The sequence below is a fragment of the Haematobia irritans genome, chromosome 4, assembly GCF_050003625.1.
Source record: "Haematobia irritans isolate KBUSLIRL chromosome 4, ASM5000362v1, whole genome shotgun sequence".
Taxonomy (NCBI): Eukaryota; Metazoa; Arthropoda; class Insecta; order Diptera; family Muscidae; genus Haematobia; species Haematobia irritans.
The window spans coordinates 184,061,673-184,085,744 of NC_134400.1; the positions used below are offsets into that span (position 1 = coordinate 184,061,673).

Consider the following 24,072-nt stretch of genomic DNA (forward strand, 5'->3'; position numbering starts at 1 on the left):
TCGAAGCAGGAATCGAACCCACGGCCTTGCGTATGCAAGGCGGGCATGCTAACCATTTCACCACGGTGGCTCCCTAGGAGTTAAATCGGGAGTTCGGTGTAATGGGGGCTATACCAAAACGTGGAAGGATACCACAGTATTCAGCACATTTAATTGTAGTTCGAGAATCTAGACCCCAAATCGGAGGGCCGGCTTAACATATAAGGGGGCTATATCAAAAACTGTACCGATACTCAATATATTCGCCACACCCCTTTATGGTCCTAGAATACCTCTAGATTTCCAATTTCAGGCAAACTGGGTAAAAACTACGGATTCTAGAAGCCCAAGAAGTAAAATCGGGAGATCGGTCTATGTGGGGGCTATTCCAAAACATGGTCCGATAATCGCCATTTTCAACACATCTCTTTATGGTCCTAAAATACCTCTAGATTTCAAATTTCAGGCACATTGGATAAAAGCTACGGATTCTAGAAGCCAAAGAAGTAAAATCGGGAGATCGGTCTATATGGGGGCTATATCAAAACATGGACCGATACTCACCGTTTTCGGCACACCTCTTTAAGGTCCTATAATACCTCTAGACTTCCGTTTTGAGGAAAATTGGGCAAAAATTACGGATTCTATAAGACCAAGAAGTAAAATCGGGAGATCGGTCTATATGGTGGCTATATCAAAACATGAACTGGTACTCACCATTTTCGGTACACGTCTTTAGGGTCTTAGAGTACCTCTAGATTTAAAATTGCAGGTAAATTGGATTAAAACTACGGTTTATAGAAGCCAAAGAAGTAAAATCGGGAGATCGGTCTATATGGGAGCTATATCAAGACATGGACTGATACACCCCATTTACGGCACTCCTCTTTATGGTCCTAGAATACCTCTAGATTTCAAATTTCAAGCAAATCGGATAGAAAATACACTTTCTAGACGCCCAAGAAGCAAAATCGGGAAATCGGTCCATATGGGCGCTATACCAAAACATGGACCGATAGGCACCATTTTCGGTACAATTTTTGATGGTCCTCAAATACCTCTAGATTTCCAATTTCAGTTTTTATAAGCTCAAGACCCCAAATCGGGAGGTCGGTTTATATGGGGACTATATCAAAACCTGGACCGATATAGCCCATCTTCGAACTTGACCTGCCTGCAAACAAAAGACGAATCTGTGCCAAATTTCAGGACGATAGTGCCATTATAGAAGGTTGTAGCGTGATTACAACAGACAGACAGACGGACATGCTTATATCGTCTTAGATCGTCTTACAAACGGAATGACAAACTTATTATACCCCCATCTCCATTCTATGGTGGCGGGTATAAAAAGGGGGACAATTATTCATAAATGAAGTAAAATATAAAGATCTTTAAATCGATTTACTAAATTCGTATTTCCCACAAAATAGTTCAGATTTTTTTTTAATCTGTAAAGCTACAAAATTAATTCGAAATAAAAAATATTAAAAAATTAATTGATTTCTTCTGGAACTTTATTAATTTGTTAATAATGCTCAGGGTGGGCTCCTGAGTCGATATAGCCATGCCCGTCTGTCCGTGAACACTTTTTTGTAATCAAAGTCTAGGTCGCAGTTTTAGTCTAATCGACTTCAAATTTGGCACAAATATGTGTTTTGGCTCAGAATAGAACCCTCTGGATTTTGGAAGAAATCGGTTCAGATTTAGATATAGCTCCCATATATATATTTCGCCCGATATGGACTTATATGGCCCCAGAAGCCAGAGTTTTAACCTAATTTGCTTAAAATTTTGCACAAGAAGAACAATTAGTACTGTAGTCAAGTGTGCCAAATTTTATTGAAATCGGTTCAGATTTAGTTATAGCTCCCATATATATCTTTCGCCCGATATGGACTAATACGCTCCCAGAAGCCAGAGTTTTACCCCAATTTGGTTGAAATTTTGCCCTAGGAGTACAATTAGTAGTCTATTCAAGTGTGCCAAATTTTATTAAAATCGGTTCAGATTTAGATATAGCTCCCATATATATCGTTCGCCCGATTTACACTCATATGACCACAGTGGCCAATCTTTTACTCCGATTTAATTGAAATTTTGCACAGGGCGTAGAATTAGCATTGTAGCTATACGTGCCAAATTTGTTTGAAATCGGTTCAGATTTAGATATGGCTCCCATATATACAAATGTTTTTCTGATTTCAACAAAAATGGTTAAAATACCAACATTTTCCTTTAAAATCGCAATTGCTTAGTCGAAAAGTTGTAAAAATGACTCTACTTTTCCTAAACTTCTAATACATATATATCGAGCGATAAATCATAAATAAACGTTTGTCGTTCCTCAGAAAAGAAAACTTTTCTTTCAGTGTAGATATCTTATATGACTGTTTTCAGCGTGGTGGGGATTCTAATAAGTGGAGTCAAAATTAAAAAAATGTTCGAAGGATAGGATAATAGATGGCCATTAATTTTAGTGCCATGAATTTAATGAAAAAATGAGCAATGATTATAAACTTTATTTTAAAGATATTTGTCCTAAATATTGTGAAAAATGTGTGTCCTAAAATTTTGATTGCATAATCTTTCATATGAGGTCAATATTTTCTTTATCAGTGTAGGGCCTAATTATAAAAACAATTGATGGAGGATATATGATTTCACCCTGGTTGAATTTGAAAATGGTACCGTTCTTGCTGGTTATGCATTGCTATCCATTAAGAATTATAATGGGATAATAATAAATAAATGTCTGTTACTGCTGTACATATTTCGATGACTTTGAACCTTGGAAAATAAATGAAGCATCGACTGATAGCATATAACTTACAATCGACATTTTTATGGTATCGCTTACACCATGCTACTCCGTGGGAGACGACATTCAATTTTGTCTTAATTACAAAACATTGTGAAATGAAACCGGTGCTTGCGTTTTCGTAGCTTCCTTTTTTTAAGGAAACACATTTTACTGATGTTCTTCCGACATTGCACTTTGGCCACAGGCGCATAACGAGTTAAAGCAGACATCTCCGTAAAAAGTGAATCTTATTTCATTGCCCTCGATCCAAACTGATGCTCACGTTTTAAGGATAGTTGGGTCGTTTTGGCCACAAAAACCATCAAAAAAAATGATGGGAACTTGTTTTCGATAATATTGATGTGCTATTTTTTTTTTACAAAGAAGCTTTGCAAATGTTAAACCCTTTTTTCACGCATGCGCAGCTCCAAGGCAATGTATAAAAACTGCTGCAGCCAAGACAAGTTTATACAGTTCTCAACAATAATTGCCGGGGCTACAACACAAGAGCAAGCCGCATAACGTCTTTGCATTTTCATTCAGATAAAATTAAAATTTTAACAATGAAATTCGTAAGTTTAACACAATTTTTTGAATTTTGAATTTTTTTTTTAATTTAAATAATGTTTCATTCCATTTCGTTTTCTTCTTCCATGTAGTTCATTTGCTTAACTATTTTGGCTTTTGCTGCCTCTGCACTAGGAGACAACATCGATAAAAATGCTGAAATTCGTAGTCTAACAAATGATGCCTCAGATCCCGAGGGTAATTATCAATACGCCTTTGAAACCTCTAATGGCATACAAATCCAAGCCTTGGGAAATCCAGCTGGAGTTAGCGGTTCCGTCAATTACATCTCACCTGAAGGTGAGCATATTGCTTTGAGTTATACTGCCGATGAAGAAGGTTATCACCCCGTTGGTGATCATTTGCCAACACCTCCCCCAGTGCCTGCTTATGTTTTGCGTGCTTTGGAATACATACGCTCTCATCCCCCTCAAGAGCAGAAGAAGTAAATCGTCTAGATTTTCTTGTGCCATCACTGAATATAAGAAAATGAGTTTACCACCAAGAAAATGAATATTCTCCGAAATTTCAACAAATGGACACCCTTCCAATATCCCTATATGTCCAGTTTTTATGTTAGTCTTTATGAAATGTTTACAAGGCTGTTGATAGATTGTAATGAATGTTGTTTTTTAGATATTAAGTTCAATTAAATTTTTGTACGTGAAAAATTATTTTAAAAAATGCAATAAACAAAAAAAAATAATATAAATAATTGGAATGTCTTTTTGGTAGCCTATCAAATAGAAGCCATGCTTATACGGGTTTTGAAGGTACGTCCCCTCATTTAATTTAATTAAAATAATATCCTGTTCCACAATGTGGCGCAGGGTATAATGAAAACAAGCTCACCCTGTCCCAAAGATTTTGTCTATACACTAAAGATTTGGGTTTTAATTCAGAGCCAAAGAAGCGGACGATTGCTCTAAGGATGCATTTAACACGCACTTCCCTTTCGAATTTGAGCTTTGCGTACTTCATACTACACTTTAAAAAATGAACACTCCAGGGCATTAAAGTCAATTTAAATTTATTTTTATTCATCGAAATTATTATGTTTAGTTAAAATTTCTCAAATATAAGAAAGTTTCCTTGACTTTAATAATTGTTTGTGTACGTTAGTTTAATGAGCTAAAAAGGGAGAATTATACATAAGTTAAGTAAAATATAAAAATTTACTAAATTCGTATTTCCCACAAAATAGTTAAGAATTTTTTAAAATTTGTAAAATCACAAAATTAATTAGAAATAACAAGTAAGGAAAGTCTAAAGTCGGGCGGGGCCGACTATATTATACCCTGCACCACTTTGTAGATCTAAATTTTCGATACCATATCACATCCGTCAAATGTGTTGGGTGCTATATATAAAGGTTTGTCCCAAATACATACATTTAAATATCACTCGATTTGGACAGAATTTGATAGACTTTTACAAAATCTATAGACTCAAAATTTAAGTTGGCTAATGCACTAGGGTGGAGCACAATTTTAGTAAAAACCATGTATATACAGCAGTAAGTTCGGCCGGGCCGAATCTTAAATACCCACCACCATGAACCAAATATTAGGGTATCCTTTTAAATTTCAGGAGGGCTTGAGGACTTGAGGACACTTCCCGAAGATAAATTTAAAGATTTCACCTATGAGGACTATATCAGATTCTGGATTTATAAGAACCATTTTTGTTTGAGTTTTAGAGGAATCATTAACATCTCTTGTAAGTGTGCAAGAAAATTATAAAATAACATCTTGATTTGAAATGTTAAATCTGTAGATTTTCACCCGAGAAGTGAAATCTGGAAATTTTACATTTACTTTCAAGCAATTTTCATGATCAATGCGCCTTATATACCCTCAAGAAGTGAAGTCGGTCTATATGGAGGCATTACCAAATGGACCGATAAAAACTTAAAAACTTATGGACCGATAAAAACGTTTTTGTGAGCCTAAAATACCAGAATATTTACAATTTCATGCAAATCGGATAAAAACTACGGTCTCTAGAAACCCAAGGAGTTCAATCGGGAGATCGTTCTTATGGGGGCTATACTAAAATATGGACCGATACTCACCCTTTTCGGCACACCTCTTTATGACCCGAAAATATCTCTAGATTTCCAATTTCAGGCAAATTGGATAAAAACTTCGGATTCTAGAAGCCCAAGAAGTAAACTCGGGATATCGGACTATATGGGGGCTATACCAAAACATGGACCGATACTCACCATTTGTGGCACACCTCTTTATGGTCCTAAAATACCTATAAATTTCCAATTTCAGGCAAATTGTATATAAACTACGGATTATATAAACCCAAGATGTAAAATCGGGAGATCGGTCTATATGGGTAATTTCAGGTAAATTGGAAAAAAACTTCGGATTCTAGAAGCCCAAGAAGTAAACTCGGGATATCGGTCTATATGGGGGCTATACCAAAACATGGACCGATACTCACAATTATTGGCACACGCCTCTGTGGTCCTACAATACCTCTAAATTTCCAATTTCAGGTAAATTGAATAAAAACTGCGGTTTCTATAAGCCCAAGTAGTAAAATCAGGAGATCGGTCCATATGGGGGCTATACCAAAACATAGACCGATACTCACCATTTTTGGCACACCTCTTTATGGTCATAAAATACCTCTAGATTTCAAATTTCAGGCAAATTGGATAAAAACTACGATTTCTATAAGCCCAAGACCCCAAATCGGGAGGTCGGTTTATACGGGGACTATATCAAAACCTGGACCGATATAGCCCATCTTCGAACTTGACCTGCAAAAGACGAGTTTTTGCAAAATTTCAGCACGATTGCTTCATTATTGAAGACTGTAGCGTGATTACAACAGACAGACGGACATCGTTATATCGTCTTAGAATTTCTCCCTGATCAAGAATACATATACTTTATATAGTCGGAAATCGATATTTCGATGTGTTACAAACTGAATGACAAACTTATTATACCCCCGTCACCATTTTATGGTGGTGGGTATAAATGTGGGAAACATTTAAATCTGAAGCAATTTTAAGGAAACTTCGCAAAAGTTTATTTATGATTTATCGCTCGATATATATGTATTAGAAGTTTAGGAAAATTAGAGTCATTTTTACAACTTTTCGACTAAGCAGTGGCGATTTAACAAGGAAAATGTTGGTATTTTGACCATTTTTGTCGAAATCAGAAAAACATATATATGGGAGCTATATCTAAATCAGAACCGATTTGGCTGATATTTTGCAAGTTTTTCGAGAATCATAAAATATTCGGATGTACGGAATTTGGACAATCGGACTAAAACTCAGAGCTGTACTTTGCACACAAAAATACATCAACAGACAGGCAGACGGACAGACAGACAGACATCGCTAAATCGACTCAGAATTTAATTCTAAGCCGATCCGTATACTAAAAGATTGGTCTATGATTAGTCCTTCTTGGCGTTACATACAAATGCACAAACTTTTTATACCCTGTACCACAGTAGTGGTGAAGGGTATAAATATACCAGATTAAAGAAAATAATTTCCTCCGGCACTTTCAATTAATTGGTTATTGGCTCAATTAAAAATTGTTATTGATTTTGGCGTGAAAATTTTTTAAATGAAGCAATCAATTATTTATTTGTTTATAATTATTTTTGCTTTACTTTCTTACGAATTTTAAGTAAATATTTTCCGACACATTCCAGAAAATTTATTAGACAGTTAAAGAAAATTATGTAGTTTAAAGGAAAACATTGGAATTAAAAATTGCAAGGAAGTCTTTAGTGCTATACAATATTCATGATGGACGCATTTGTAGTACAATTTATTTACGTTGCATAGGAATATTAAGTCACTGTTTTTTTTTCCATTGTGATACCACATTGGTGAACTTCTCTCTTATCACTGAGGGCTGCCCGATTCCATGTTAAGCTCAATGACAAGGGACCTCCTTTTTTATAGCCGAGTCCGAACGGCGTTCCACATTGCAGTGAAACCACTTAGAGAAGCTTTGAAACCCTCAGAAATGTCACCAGCATTACTGAGGTGGGATAATCCGCCACTGGCAAAACTTTTTGGTGTTCGGTCGAAGCAGGAATCGAACCCACGACCTTGTGTATGCAAGACGGGCATGCTAACCATTGCACCACGGTGGCTCGCAAATGCGCTCCATATTCCAATCTCCAATTTAAAAAACAATCTACAGCTGTTTGAAGGTTTCGACAACCACAAGTATTATGGTTGTGAGCTTCTATCTCAAGGGGAATATCTAGAATACGATAAATAGTGGAGATTACATGACATTTGGCTTCATATACTATTTTATCCTTTTGAACTTTGACTCTAGCACATACCATAAAAACGCGAGTTGTATAATTAAATGTTCCTTCATTCCATCTTGGGATGTTATGCTAGTGGGCCTGATTATTCAAATTCATGGGTGAAAAAGCTTAGTCCCAGGCGAACGTATTGTATTAGTAAAAGAAATCTCTATACAATTGCCAATTAGGTTTTTCAGTAAACAATGAGCTTTCATATTTTAATTAAGTGACGTCAAAATGCCTCTTACTCAAGTCTAAACGCTTCGTATGTTCGATGATAAATGAAGATGGCTGAAAACTAGCTACTTTATGGAGATTTATTTGCGTTTACAAAACAAAAACGTATTCATTCAAGCAAACTGTTTAGGATCTCTAATTTCCAAATACCAAATAAAAAAAAAAAAGCTAAAGACCATCCAAAAATCTTAAGAAACTCTAGAATTTGTTTATATTCCCAAATCATATGTCATTTTAGACTAAACGAAAGACAAATTGTTTTCATATTTCACACAACAAAATGCCTTTTTGTGCTCATTTTAAGCTAACAAGGAAGTAATTTTTGGATGAATGTTTTTTATTTATGAACTTTTTTCTCTATAGAAAGATGATTTTAAGAATATGAAAATTCAAAAGTGGCCAATAAAACTTTTGCCAGAGTAAGCATTTATTTTATGGGAACATGCATTTAATATGGGACTAATGGTGTGGTGAGTGCCTGCAGTTGAGCTAGAAAATTATGTTGAGTATGTTTTTCCATAAGTCAAAGGAAAATATAAAAGCTAATACACTTCTAAATATTTCAAACAGTTCTCAAGAGCAATTTTCATTGTGAACATACAACAGAGTGAAAACCCGCATTTAAGAAATTTAATAATCCTTAAATATGAAAATTGTAAGATCAACATTTTCCAGAGAATTATTAAGATCACTTATATTTACTATTTCATTCGTTTCAGACCATTTTCTTGATTGTCCTAGCCTGTATTGCTCTATGCCGAGCAAGACTTCGTGATAGGATAGCCAAAACCAGACGATATATTAATAATGCTCCCGATACCAAGGGTAATTATTACTACGCTTTTGATACCACAAATAATATTCAAGTTCAAGCTGCTGGTAATCCTCTTGGAGTTGCGGGATCTGTTGGCTATGTTTCACCTGAAGGTAAAGTCATATCTCTAACCTATACAGCTGATAATGAAGGATATCATCCCGTTGGAGACCATTTACCCACACCACATCCATTGCCTGATTATATTAAACGGTCCTTGGAATATATTCGTTCTCATCCTCCTAAACCGAAGAAGACTAGTAAGAAGCAATTGAAAAAATCTGCTTCACGTCGTAAGAATGTTAGCTTAAGGGGAAAGAGAAGAAAGGCAAAACATTAGATTTTGTTTGTAAAGATAATGGAAAATAGTTTGATGACTTGTTATATGAATTTGATTGTAGCTTAATTTTTGCCGGTGGTTTATATAAGTGTTAGACGAATTTGTACGTCAATATAGTAAAATTTAAATAAATAAAACTACAAAACGATCAATATTGATGTTTGTTATAAATAGAAAAAAAAAAAACAAAAGACTTAAGACACCTACTTAACATGGGATTGAAGATATACAAATATGCACTTCACCAGATAGCAATCCCAGATAAAGCCGCCATCTCAATGAATATAATGACTAGCTCCGCATTGATTGTTAATTTTAGCATGAGTTTAACAACGAACTTTTTTTCAGTTTAGATCTTATTTTTTACAATAATTTATTCAGAAAAAATTGTAGCAGGCTGATCAATCGAACTATTGTCCATCACTATCCACTACTTTTTCCCATCTTCTTGCCAACAGATGGATACCGCGACGAAACAAATTTTGGCTTCCTCATGCACGGACGAAAAAGATTGTTTTTCTTTTCTTATTAGCACATTATTTTTAAGTTCAAGCATATAATGTTCATAAACTAGCAACGTAATATGTTTGAACAATACAAACAGTATTTTTTCTTTTTTGGACCAATCCTGAAAATAACAGGTTGGCTCATAAGTCCCCGGTCTAACAAAGAAAAACACATTTTTTTGTCAAAATTCGTTTTTATTATTCAACATAGTTCCCTTCAATAGCGATACAACGATTATAACGACCTTCCAATTTTTTGATACCATTTTGGTAGTACTCCTTCGGTTTTGCCTCAAAATAAGCCTCAGTTTCGGCGATCACCTCTTCATTTCAGCCAAATTTTTCCCTGCGAGCATCCTTTTGTGGTGTGAGAACAAGAAAAAGTCGCTGGGGGCCAGATCTGGAGAATACGGTGGGTGGGGAAGCAATTCGAAGTCCAATTCATAAATTTTTGACATTGTTCTCAATGACTTGTGGCACGGTGCGTTGTCTTGGTGGAACAACACTTTTGTCTTCTTTTTTTTCACGGTTAAAGTGATAATCGGAAGTCTGGGCTATACGGTGGGTGAGGTACGTTAAGTGTTTTGGAAACTTCCATCTCTGTTATCAACACATGTTAAATTTTGTTTCGATCTGGCAACTCATTCATATAGAAACAGGTGTTAAAAAAAGACGCATCCGCAATATTTTTACAATGGAAAAATTAGAAATGTTTAGTGTTTTGGAAACTTCCATCTCTGTTATCAACACATGTTAAATTTTGTTTCGATCTGGCAACTCATTCATATAGAAACAGGTGTTAAAAAAAGACGCATCCGCAATATTTTTACAATGGAAAAATTAGAAATGCGTGTTGTCATTAAATATTTACATAAAAAAGTTTTATCGGGATAAGAAATTCATAATGATATGGTGAATGTGTTAGGTGAAAGTGCTCCTTCATATGCACTAGTAAAAAATTGGGTTGCTGAATATAAACGTGGTCGTACAAGCAAGCATTGAAGATGAACCATGCAGTGGACGTCCAAAAACAGCAACAACTACAGAAATTGTAGCCAAAGTGCATGATATGGTATTAAATGATTGACGAATAAAAGTGCGTGAAATTGCTAATATCATGGGCATGATCGAGTCCATTTAATTTAGCATGAAGAACTACAGATGAAAAAGCTTTCTGCAAGATGGGTGCCATTTGTTAACAGGAGATCAAAAACGCAAAGAATGAATATTTTTCAAACTTGTTTGGATCGTTTTAAGCGAAATAAAATGGATTTTAAGCGTCGTTTCATAAGCGCCGACATGGATCCAACACTATAGTTCAGAGACAAAAGAACAATGCAAACAATGGACTGAAGCTGGAGGAAGTGCCCCAAAGAAGGCAAAAACAATTCAATCGACTGGTAAGGTTATGGCAACGGTTTTTTGGGACTTCAAAGGTATTTTATTGATTGACTATCTGCAAAAGGGTAAAACAATAAATTCAGAGTACTATGCAACCTTTTGGATCAATTAAATGTACAAATTCGAGAAAAAATAAATTTTCATCAAGACAACGCACCAGCGCACAAGAGTGTTTTAACAATGGCTAAAATCAACGAATTCAAGTACGAGTTGCTTGACCACCCACCTTATTCTCCTGATTTAGCTCCCAGTGATTTTTACTTGTTCCCAAATCTAAAAAAAAATCCTTACTGGCAAGCGTTTTACCTCAAATGAAGATGCAATTACAGTTGTAAACCACTATTTTGAAGACCTTGAGGAAAACTATTTTAATCAAGGGATACAATTGCTAGAAAAGTGTTGGACTAATTTATTGAAGTTTCAGGAGATTATATTGAAAAATAAAAATATTTTTGAAAACCTAAACTATTCTCTTTCATTCATAAGCTAAGAAGTTTCCGCCTCGTACCGCCCTCGTAGGGTTGAACTTGAATTCGTATGTCGCTATAGACTTTTTTGCAATTTTGATCTCCAAATTTTTCCTTCAAAATACTTCCTGACGGGTTTACTGTTCGAGTGAGTGTTAAAGTTTTACGGGTTTTGCAACATGTGCCCGTGCTTCAAAATCATCATGTCGTGGCTTTCCAAATATTGTGGCCTTTCATCATGCAATGCTCGACTCTAACGCATCAATTGTGTTCCTGTGAGATCATACCCAACTAGTCTCACCAAATATATACATCATTAGCTTCTTTTCATGGATATATGGTCGATGTTGAGGAATGACTGGGATAACCGTATGGCTTAGGGTCACTTAAACTTTTCAGTCCATTGTGATAGCGCAGATGGTGGACTCTCTCAGGTTAACAACTTCTTCTATGTTAAGTTTAATGAAAAAGGGCCCTGTTTTTTGGTTCTTATGGCGAAACACTTTGGTGTTCACTAGAAATCGGACCTATGTTTCGAGGTAGCCATCGAAAACTTTAATTTCGCTGCTCAAAATCCAAAAGCAGGAATTGAATCACCGACCGATATTTTTATACACCCACCATCGAATGGAATAATATGTAAGACATTCCGTTTATAACACATCGAAAAATTGATTCTCAACTATATAAAGTACATACTATATCCATGATCAGGGAGAAACTCTTAGATGATATAACCATGCCCGTCTGGCTGTTTGTCCGTTGTAATCACGCCACAGCCTTCAATATTGACGTAATCTTATTGAAAATTTTCACATATTCGCTTCTTGTCTGCAAGTAGGTCTAGTTTATAGAAGAACTATATCGGCCCATGTTTTGCTCAAGACCCCCGACTTGGGGTCTTAAGCAATTTTGATCGATTTTGCCTGAAATTGGAAATCCAGAGGTATTTTTGATCTATAAATAGGTGCACCAAATATGGTGCGTATGGGTCCATGTTTTAGTATAGCCCCCGATCTCCTGATAAGAGTTCGTGGTAAATTTTTATCCGATTTCCTCAAAATTCAAAATCTGGAGATATTTTAGATCCCCAAAGACCCGTGTCGAATTTTTATATATTGTTCCATATTTTGGTAAAGCCCTCTTATAGACCGATCTCCAGTTTTGAATTCTTGGGTATATAAACAGCGTAGTTTTTATCCTATTATCATTAAATTGGAAATCTGTGATGGACCCCGTATGAGGGGATAAAAGGCGCACTAATAATCCAAAGTGGTCGAAACTAGAAGTAAAATATTCCGAATTTACTTCTCGCTCATTCGAATAATTTGGAAAAAAAGATATAGGATTTGGATTTGAACCATTTTCGTTTTGGTTTATAAGAACAAAAATGGTTTCATATAAACCCACAATCAGATGTAGTCTCTATATGTAGAAACTTTAAATTTAGTCTCGGGAAGCGTATCATTAGAACCGATTTGCTTAGGACAGTATCTGTCATCAGATCCATCTGAAATCCTACATATTACACACGAGGCAAACACAAAAATACCTGCCCCATACATGATCACGTGATAGATACAAAATTTAGCCACCATACTCCCTGCATAGCCTCTCATATAGCTTTCTTATTATTCTAAATTTTAAATATTTTTGTTTTTTTTACAAAAATAAATAAAATAAAATTTCCACAAATCCACTTCTTGGATCATTCGATTTGTGGGTTGGTTGCATGGAAAATGAATGACACACGAGTGCAACATTTTTGAATGCAGTAAAAATAGACTTGATAATTCCATTACACCATAACATTTGTTTGTTTTTGTTATCTTCATAGGCGTAAGCCAGTCTGACAGATGCATATAATTAAATTGATTAAGAAGAATTCAACAAATCGTATTAAATCTTGAAATTTTCAATGCAAAACGCCTCAAGAAGAGTATAAAAACTCAGCCTTAGGCAGAGACCATTAAACAGTTCTCAACTGTAATTAAAATTGGATACTTGCTAACAACGCAGCAGATTTTTACAAGGGATATACGAACCATGAGATTTGTAAGATGGCATATTCAGTTGCCAACCAAAGGATTTAAACAAGTTAAATTTTCTTTTAATTTTTTTTCATAGTTAACTTGCTTGGTCCTCTTTGCCTTGGCTTGCATTGTTTACTGTGAAAATATCGATAAGAATGCTGAAATTCAATCATTGACCAATGAAGTAGCCGATCCTGAGGGTAATTATCATTATGCATTTGAAACCTCAAATGGTATACAGGCCCAGGAGGCAGGAAACCCACATGGCGCTACAGGATCTTATAGTTACATCTCACCTGAAGGTGAACATATTTCCTTAACCTATACAGCCGATGAAGAGGGCTATCATCCTGTTGGTGATCATTTACCCACACCACCACCAATACCTGCTGATATTCTACGTTCTTTGGAATATATTCGTGCCCATCCACCAGCCAATTTAGAGAGTAAGAAGTAAAGCAAATTTCTAGTCTGAATTGAAGTCGTATGGTATAGCCTGGTAATGATGAATGCCATTAGAAACCCGTAGCCCAGGGACTGGCTTAGATAGTCTCCCTTTTCCCATACACCCTTGTACTCCTGGTTCATGTTAATATTTCTTCTACATTATATTAAGGCTGTTAATACTCGTCGAGACCATGCCCAATGTTCTCAATTATATTCTAAGTTTGCAGAATTTGCCTAAGAGCAATGAAAGAACAAATAAAATATTATTCATGAAGATACTCAAAATATGAGAGATAGAGAATTTTAATTGGTGAGTTAAATGAAAACGTTTGATTTGAAACGTTAGGCATTGATATGGAGAATCGGTTAAAATCTAATGAGTAACTAAAAATGTTTGCAAATTAAGACTTAACCGTTTGTGGATCTAAAACAAATGCAACTATTCAATTCTGTTTTTATACCCACCACCATAGAATGGTGACTGGGGGTATAATAAGTTTGTCATTCCGTTTATAGCACATCGAAATATCGATTTCCTACTATATAAAGTATATATATTCTTGATCAGGGGTAAATTCTAAGACGACATGACCATGTCCGTCTGCCTGTCTGTTGTAATCAGACCTCCCGATTTGAGGTCTTGGGTTTATAAAAACTGTAGTTCTTATCCAATTTGCCTGAAATTGTAAATCTAGAGGTATTTTAGGACCATAAAAAAGTGTACCGAAAATGGTGCCTATCGGTCCATGTTTTGGTATAGCCCCCATATGTACCGATTCCCGATTTTGCTTCTTTGGCGTCTAGAAAGTGTATTTTCTATCCGATTTGCCTGAAATTGAATATCTAGAGGTATTCTAGGTCCATAAAGAGGTGTGCCGAAAATGGGGAGTATCTGTCCATGTTTTTATATAGCCACCATATAGACCGATCTCCCGATTTTACTTCTTGGGCTTCTAGAATCCGTAGTTTTTATCCAATTTGTCTGAAATTGGAAATCTAGAGGTATTCTAGGAAAATAAAGAGATGTGCCGAAAATAGTGATTATCGGTCCATGTTTTGATATAGCCCCTATATAGACCGATTTCCCGATTTTACTTCTTCTGGATTGGATTCTTGTTTTTATCCAATTTGCCTGAAATTGGAAATGTAGAGGTATTCTAGGAAAATAAAGAGATGTGCCTAAAATGGTATATATATATATATATATATATATATATATATATATATATATATATATATATATATATATATATATATATATATATATATATATATATATATATATATATATATATATATATATATATATATATATATATATATATATATATATATATATATATATATATATATATATATATATATATATATATATATATATATATATATATATATTCGCTATAGCTATAGCCCCCATATGGACCGATTCCCGATTTTGCTTCTTTGGCGTCTAGAAAGTGTATTTTCTATCCGATTTGCCTGAAATTGGATATCTAGAGGTATTCTAGGACCATAAAGAGGTGTGCCGAATATGTGGTGTATCTGTCCATGTTTTTATATAGCCACCATATAGACCGATCTCCCGACTTTACTTTTTGGGCTTCTAGAATCCGTAGTTTTTATCCAATTTGCCTGAAATTTGAAATCTAGATGTATTCTAGGACCATAAAGACGTGTGTCGAAAATGGTGAGTGCCGGTCGTTGTTTTGATATAGCCCCCATATAGACCGATCTCCAGATTTTACTTCTTGGGCTTCTAGAATCGGTAGTTTTTATCCAATTTGCCTGAAATTGGAAATATAGAGGTATTCTAGGAAAATAAAGAGATGTGCCGAAAATGGTGATTATCGGTCCATGTTTTGATATAGCCCCCATATAGACCGATCTCCAGATTTTACTTCTTGTGCTTCTAGAATCCGTAGTTTTTATCCAATTTGCCTGAAATTGAAAATTTAGAGGTACTCTAGGACCATAAAGAGGTGTGCCGAACATATATTGAGTATCGGTACAGTTTTTAATATAGTCCCTTTATAAAACGGCCCTCCGATTTGGCGTCTAGATTCTAGAACTACAATTAAATGTGTGTATATCCTTCCATGTTTTGGTATAACCCCCATTACACCGAACTTCCGATTTAACTCCTAGGGTTTCTAGAAATAGTAGTTTTATCCGATTTGCCACAAATTGAAAATATACTGGCATTTTAGAGCCATAACAAAGTGTATATGATTTAGTTTTATCGGTCCATTTGGTAAGGCCTCCATAAGACCGATTTCACTTATTGAGGGTATAGAAGGCGCACTTATCATGAAAATTGCTTGAAACTGAAAGCAAAATTTCCAGATTTTACTTCTCGTAATAATTTAAATAATTGGGATGAAAATCTGCAGATTTAAATATCAAATCAAGGCGTTATTTCACAATTTTCTTGCACACTTACAAGAGATGTTTATTTATGATTCTTCTAAAACTCAAACAAAAATGGTTCTTATAAATTCAGAATCTGATCTAGTCTTTATAACAGGTTGGCTGATAAGTCCCCGGTCTCACAAAGAAAAACACATTTTTTTGTCAAAATTCGTTTTTAATATTCAACATAGTTTCCTTCAAGAGCGATACAACGATTATAACGACCTTCCAATTTTTTGATACCATTTTGGTAGTACTCCTTCGGTTTTGCCTCAAAATAGGCCTCAGTTTCGGCGATCACCTCTTCATTGCAGCCAAATTTTTTCCCTGCGAGCATCCTTTTGAGGTCTGAGAACAAGAACAAGTCGCTGGGGGCCAGATCTGGAGAATACGGTGGGTGGGGAAGCAATTCGAAGCCCAATTCATGAATTTTTGCCATCGTTCTCAATGACTTGTGGCACGGTGCGTTGTCTTGGTGGAACAACATTTTTTTCTTCTTCATATGGGGCCATTTTCCGCGATTTCGACCTTCAAACGCTCCAATAACGCCATATAATAGTCACTGTTGATGGTTTTTCCCAGAGGCCATTACTTTGCCAGCGGACTTTTGAGTCTTTCCACGCTTCGGAGACGTTTCACCGGTCGCTGTCCACTCAGCCGACTGTCGATTGGACTCAGGAGTGTAGTGATGGAGCCATGTTTCATCCATTGTCACATATCGACGGAAAAACTCGGGTGTATTACGAGTCAACAGCTGCAAACACCGCTCAGAATCATCAACACGTTGTTGTTTTTGGTCAAATGTGGGCTCACGCGGCACCCATTTTGCACAGAGCTTCCGCATATCCAAATATTGGTGAATGATATGACCAACACGTTCCTTTGATATCTTTAAGGCCTCTGCTATCTCGATCAACTTCATTTTATGGTCATTCAAAATCATTTCGTGGATTTTTTTGATGTTTTCGTCGGTAACCACCTCTTTCGGGCGTCCACTGCGTTCACCGTCCTCCGTGCTCATTTCACCACGCTTGAATTTTGCATACCAATCAATTATTGTTGATTTCCCTGGGGCAGAGTCCGGAAACGCATTATCAAGCAAGGTTTTTGCTTCCACCGTATTTTTTCCCTTCAGAAAACAGTATTTTATCAAAACACGAAATTCCTTTGTTTCCATTTTTTTCACAATAACAAAAGTTGCTTCACAAAAGACGCTCTATCTCACAAACTAATTGACTTACAGAAGTCAAATTTTGACACGAATCATTTGAAGGTTGGTACTATATAAAAATAATGTGAACTTAATACTAACGACGCCATCTATGTGTAAGACCGGCAACTTATCAGTCAACCTGTTAGGTAAAATCTTTACATTATAACACAATAATTATAAATTGAATTTTGTCAATATTTTATTTTTATAGAAAATTTCGATAGAAAAATTTCATTATTTCATTTCTCTATTGAGTGTCTATGGAATAAGTTCCTTACAGACTACCATAATATTGTTATTATTTAACTAAACTATTAACATGTTTCTTAAAAATATAAAGTATAATCCATACTATCACTGAGTTATAAAGCCTTAAAGTTTTAAAGTTCTATAATTTTTTTTTTTGTAATAGTTTATTTCTATAGAAAATTTAAGTAACATACCTCTTAATTGGAGAGGAATGTTTTGCCAAATCTACCAAAACATAAAGAATTCTACCCATCTACCAAACAGTAAAAATGTACCATTTTTGGTAGAATTCTACCAACTGTGGCCACCGTGGTAGAGATTCGACGATTTTGGTGACCATTGTGAGGTAGAAATGCAGCCATCCTTGGTTGACGCGTGCTGAGTGCGATGGTGCTCAGTCCTGTTGGAATGCCCATACTCTGCGACTGAAATGTTTGTCTGGCCATTGCTTCACTTCTGTCGTTAGGACGGTTTCCCTGCAATATTTGGTATTTATTTTGACCCCATAATCGACGAATGCGAGTGGGGAGCGACCATCGATTGTTACGGCGGCCAACACCATTATCAACGGCGACGCTTGAGTTCTGGTGGCCAGTCCAGAGTGAACATTTTCAGCTGACCTCGTTGACAAGTAAACCCATTTTATTCTTCTTTTTATTCTTTAAAACAACTGCTTCTCATCGGAAAAGAACAGCCGAACTGGCCAAGCGAACATCTCCTTTGTGCATCGGTGAACTTTTGTACTTTTTGGAACTTCAATGGCCTTAGTCCAAGCTAATTTTCAGTCTTTATTTTTATATGTGCATCGGTGAGCTCTTGCACATTTTGCAATTTCAACGGATTTAGTTCAAACTCGAAATGTTGAACTCATAAGCAATTTTACTACAGCTACGGCGTAGATTTCGATTAATTCTGGCCAATCTAGAGTTGTTATTTATTGTCAATTTTTGGACGTATGCTAATATCTCAGTAACGAGGTGGTACGGGAAACAAAAAATGCTGGAAGGCACTTAAGATAGCCACTTGTGGTTTTCCAGCCAAATATACGCTTCAATTCCATCATGAATAACGTCATATCTGAATGCAATAGATCAAAATGCTTTTGTAAACTCGTAAACAAGCCACCGTGGTGCAATGGTTAGTATGCCCGCCTCGTGTGTTCAATTCCTGCTACGACCTAACACCAACAAGTTTTTCAGCGGTGGATTATCCCACCTCAGTAATGCTGGTGACATTTTTGAGGGTTTCAAAGCTTCTCTAAGTGGTTTCACTGGAATGCGAAACGCCGTCCGGACTCGGCTATAAAAAGCCGGTCCCTTGTCATTGAGCTTAACATGGAATCGGGCAGCACTCAGTGATAAGAGAGAAGTTCACCACTGTGGTATCACAATGGACTGAATAGTCTAAGTGAGCCTGATACATCGGGCTGCCACATAACAGGTTGGCTGATAAGTCCCCGGTCTGACACATAGATGGCGTCGCTAGTATTAAATGCATATTATTTTTATATAGTACCAACCTTCAAATGATTCGTGTCAAAATTTGACGTCTGTACGTCAATTAGTTTGTGAGATAGAGCGTCTTTTGTGAAGCAACTTTTGTTATTGTGAAAAAAATGGAAAAAAAGGAATTTCGTGTTTTGATAAAATACTGAATGGGAAAAATACGGTGGAAGCAAAAACTTGGCTTGATAATGAGTTTCCGGACTCTGCCCCAGGGAAATCAACAATAATTGATTGGTATGCAAAATTCAAGCGTGGTCATTTCACCACGGAGGACGGTGAACGCAGTGGACGCCCGAAAGAGGTGGTTACCGACGAAAACATCAAAAAAATCCACGAAATGATTTTGAATGACCGTAAAATGAAGTTGATCGAGATAGCAGAGGCCTTAAAGATATCAAAGGAACGTGTTGGTCATATCATTCATCAATATTTGGATATGCGGAAGCTCTGTGTAAAATGGGTGCCGCGCGAGCTCACATTTGACCAAAAACAACATCGTGTTGATGATTCTAAGCGGTGTTTGCAGCTGTTGACTCGTAATACACCCGAGTTTTTCCGTCGATATGTGACAATGGATGAAACATGGCTCCATCACTACACTCCTGAGCCCAATCGACAGTCGGCTGAGTGGACAGCGACCGGTGAACCGTCTCCGAAGCGTGGAAAGACTCAAAAGTCCGCTGGCAAAGTAATGGCCTCTGTTTTTTGGGATGCGCATGGAATAATTTTTATCGATTATCTTGAGAAGGGAAAAACCATCAACAGTGACTATTATATGGCGTTATTGGAGCGTTTGAAGGTCGAAATCGCGACAAAACGGCCCCATATGAAGAAGAAAAAAGTGTTGTTCCACAAAGACAACGTACCGTGCCACAAGTCATTGAGAACGATGGCAAAAATTCATGATTTGGGCTTCGAATTGCTTCCCCACCCACCGTATTCTCCAGATCTGGCCCCCAGCCGACTTTTTCTTGTTCTCAGATCTCAAAAGGATGCTCGCAGGGAAAAAATTTGGCTGCAATGAAGAGGTGATCGCCGAAACTGAGGCCTATTTTGAGGCAAAACCGAAGGAGTACTACCAAAATGTTATCAAAAAATTGGAAGGTCGTTATAATCGTTGTATCGCTCTTGAGGGGAACTATGTTGAATAATAAAAACGAATTTTGACAAGAAATGTGTTTTTCTTCGTTGGACCGGGGACTTATCAGACAACCTGTTAACCGAACCTAACCTAGCTTGTAAACAATACAAGTGAACTGGAATAAATCTGTCAGCTGTCAGACGAGCAACTTAGAGATGATAACAACCTGAAGTTGATTGTAATACATATCAGACACCCTGTAAATATTTCTGATCAGAAAAAAAAATCTAAGACAATCTAACGATGTCAGTTGGTCTGTTGTAATCAAGCTAAAGTTTTCAATAATAGAGCTGCCACCCTTATTATAAAACATCTTCTCCGATTTGACTTTTTGAGCTTGTGCACTATAAAAATAGTGAACACACCAAGGTGCTAAAAAAAAATATAATTGTCCAAACTTGAATCTACCAATCGTACTGGATGGAGCAGAAGTTCATAGCCCAATTCAATCGACCACTTGTGGCTGTTTCTTTAGTTCACCGTCCAATCGGCTCATTAATACGCATATTACAACACAGTGTTCCATTATCCTACTCCAAGAAGACGATGTTGACCACATCTTGCGACGCGCTGAAAACAGCGACCATTACCTTTCCCTTCTATGGAACAGTCTTCTCCTGTTCACTCTTTCGATTACAAGAACGTACTATACGATAGGCGGTGAGGCTAAGTACACAGAAAAAAATCCATTGTTATTATGATATTAAAATTAACTTATATTTATTTTGTTTTAGTTCATTTTTAAAAATTTGTAAGAAATTTTCCACAACTCAACGCGTTTGTCTTTATTTCAAAAATTCTATGACCTAAATACCAGTAAATTTTCAATGACATACAAATAAGTTCAATCCTAACTAAAGCAGAAAAAGTATTCCGTACACTTCTTAATAATATTTTTTAGTTTTAGATCATTTTTGCTTTTCTCAAAAAATGTTCCTTAATTTATTTAATCTCTAAATTTAGAATACAATTTAGTTCAATTTTCGCACGAGGTAGTCCATTCTTTCCATGAAACACTTCATTTTTTTCTGTGCACTTAGCACACCACACTCGCAGTAAATAATACAATAATTTTGTTTATTTGAGGTTATTGTATAAAATGAAATAGGTTTGTGATTAGCGAATCGCAATTGTTAATGAATAAAGATTAAAACAAACGTAAGTCATGTTTTTCGTTTTGTACTTCATCTTATAAGCATTAATATTAACCGAAACCATAATAATATCGGTAACTAATATTTATGAAGATAAATAAGAGTAAACTCCCACATATCTTTGTCTTCTTGTTGGTGGTCATCTTTCTTGGACCAACTTGTATGACTAACACAAGTCACAATGCATTTGTCAACTATTAACATGGTTGACATCTGTTTAATGAAGATAATTAATTCTAGCCACATTAACTTGAGCCACCAGCACTAGCACCGCGACCAATCGCTAATTTGATAAATTAAGTTCTCTTTCATTTGCAACTTTTAACCCAAAGATAGTTTCTAGTTTGCTAAAACTACATTCAATTAAACCTGAAATTTTATACATTTGAAATATATAAGCATATCAAGAAAGAGAACGATGGAGAGAGAGAGAATGAGCAAAATTAAAACTGGTCGAAAAGCAATGAATAAAGCTATTAACTTTGAGAGCGAAAAGCAATGAATGAAGCTATTAACTTTGGTTTGAGTTCAATAAAAGCTTTTAATTGAAAACAGGGTGTCATGCAAATTATAAATTGTGAATAAAGTTTCCGTTAATATTAAATATGAATTTAAATTCAGAAAAAAGTATATACGGCCCTAAGTTCGGCCAGGCCGAATCTTATGTACCCTCCACCATGAATTGCGCAGAAACTTCTACAGACTGTCATCCACAATCGAATTACTTGGGTTGCGGTAACACTTGCCGATGGCAAGATATCTTAAAACTTCTTAACATCGTCTTCTAAATTGTAAGTTAGTCCATGCGGGATATATATTAAACAGTTTGACAACACTTTCTATAGAAATAAAATTTTGACAAAATTTTCTATAGAAATAAAATTTAGACAACATTTTCTATAGAAATAAAATTTTGACAAAATTTTCTGTAGAAATAAAATTTTGACAAAATTTTCTATAGAAATAAAATTTTACAAATTTTTCTATAAAAATAAAATTTTTACAAAATTTTACATCGTGATAAAATTTTGACAAGGTTTTCTATAGAAATAAAATGTTGGACGATGAAGTAAAACGTTACAGTTCGCGATACTTAGCTCGCCTAAGTAATCATTCCAACATACTTGCTAATATAACCCTACTTGATGACACTGACGAGGTGAAGAGACATCATACTCTTGATTTACCATACACGAAATAATTACTTAAGATATATGGAGTACTTTGTTGAGTTTGCTGGAACTCGAAGCACAGTCAATGTAAATAGTTATAACATTTGCTTATTGTTTTGTTGAAAAAAGATTGCAAATAAATGAATAAAATGAAAAAAAAAACAAGTATATACGGCCGTAAGTTCGGCCAGGCCGAATTTTATGTACCCTCCACCATGGATTGCGTACAAATTTCTACGAAAGACTGTCATTCACAATCGAATTACTTGGGTTGTGGTATCTTAAAACTTCTTAACATCGTTTTCTAAATTGTGAGTTAGTCCATACGTGGTATATATTAGACAAAAAGTTATATATAGTTAAGTCTACAAATAATTACGAATCGATATGGACTTTTTGCACGGTACGTAGATAGCCAGAATTGAAATATGGGGGTTGCTTATGTGGGGGCTATATACGATTATAAACTTGATATGGACCAATTTTTGTGTGATTTGTGATCGATTTATCTGAGGGCCATATATAACTATAGACCGATATGGACCTAGTTAGGCATGGTTGTTAACGACCATATACTAGCACAATGTACCAATTTCAACTCACTCGGATGAAATTTGCTCCTCCAAGAGCCTCCAAAACCAAATCTCGGGATCGGTTTATATGGGGCTATGTATGATTATGGACTGATATGGACCACTTTTGGCATGGTTGTTAAATATCATATACTACCACCACGTACCAAATTTCAAGCAGATCGGATGAATTTTGCTTCTCCAAAAGGCACCGGAGGTCAAATCTGGGGATCGGTTTATATGGGAGCTATATATAATTATAGACTGATAGGAACCAATTCATGCATGGTTGTTGGATACCATATACTAACATCACGTACCAAATTTCAACCGAATGGGAAGAATTTTGCTTTTCCAAGGGGCTCTGGAGGTCAAATCTGGGGATCGGTTTATATGGGGCCTATATATAATTATGGACCGATATCGACCAATTTTTGCATGGGACTTTGAGGCCATATATTAACACCACGTACCAAATTTCAACTGAATCAGATGAATTTTGGTCTTCCAAGAGGCTCCGGAGGTCAAATCTGGTGATCGGTTTATATGGGGGCTATATATAATTATTGACTGATGTGGACCAATTTTTGCATGGTTGTTAGAGACCATATACTAACACCATGTACCAAATTTCAGCCGGATCGGATGAAATTTGCTTCTCTTAGCGGCCTCGCAAGCCAAATCGGGGGACCGGTTTATATGGGGGCTATATATAATTATGGACCGATGTTGACCAATTCTTGCATGGTTGT

The 24,072-nt window shown here is 35.9% G+C and overlaps 4 protein-coding genes across 4 annotated transcripts in view; 3 read left to right on the top strand and 1 right to left on the bottom strand.

Moving 5' to 3' along the window:
- LOC142232805 (pupal cuticle protein Edg-78E-like) overlaps positions 1-24,072 on the bottom strand; it is a 240,630-nt gene that overhangs the window by 72,526 nt on the left and 144,032 nt on the right. The window lies entirely within an intron of this gene.
- Positions 3,218-4,064, top strand: LOC142234277 (pupal cuticle protein Edg-78E-like). Its single transcript, XM_075305369.1, has 2 exons — positions 3,218-3,354; positions 3,442-4,064. Exons 1-2 carry the CDS (start codon positions 3,346-3,348, stop codon positions 3,796-3,798), a joined length of 366 nt encoding a protein of 121 aa, XP_075161484.1. The 5' UTR covers positions 3,218-3,345; the 3' UTR covers positions 3,799-4,064.
- On the top strand, positions 8,544-9,051 carry LOC142235893 (pupal cuticle protein Edg-78E-like). Its single transcript, XM_075307145.1, has 2 exons — positions 8,544-8,552; positions 8,617-9,051. The coding sequence occupies exons 1-2, from the start codon at positions 8,544-8,546 to the stop codon at positions 9,049-9,051; spliced, it is 444 nt and encodes a 147-aa protein (XP_075163260.1).
- On the top strand, positions 13,374-14,190 carry LOC142236227 (pupal cuticle protein Edg-78E-like). The gene is made up of 2 exons (XM_075307489.1): positions 13,374-13,480; positions 13,553-14,190. Exons 1-2 carry the CDS (start codon positions 13,472-13,474, stop codon positions 13,913-13,915), a joined length of 372 nt encoding a protein of 123 aa, XP_075163604.1. The 5' UTR covers positions 13,374-13,471; the 3' UTR covers positions 13,916-14,190.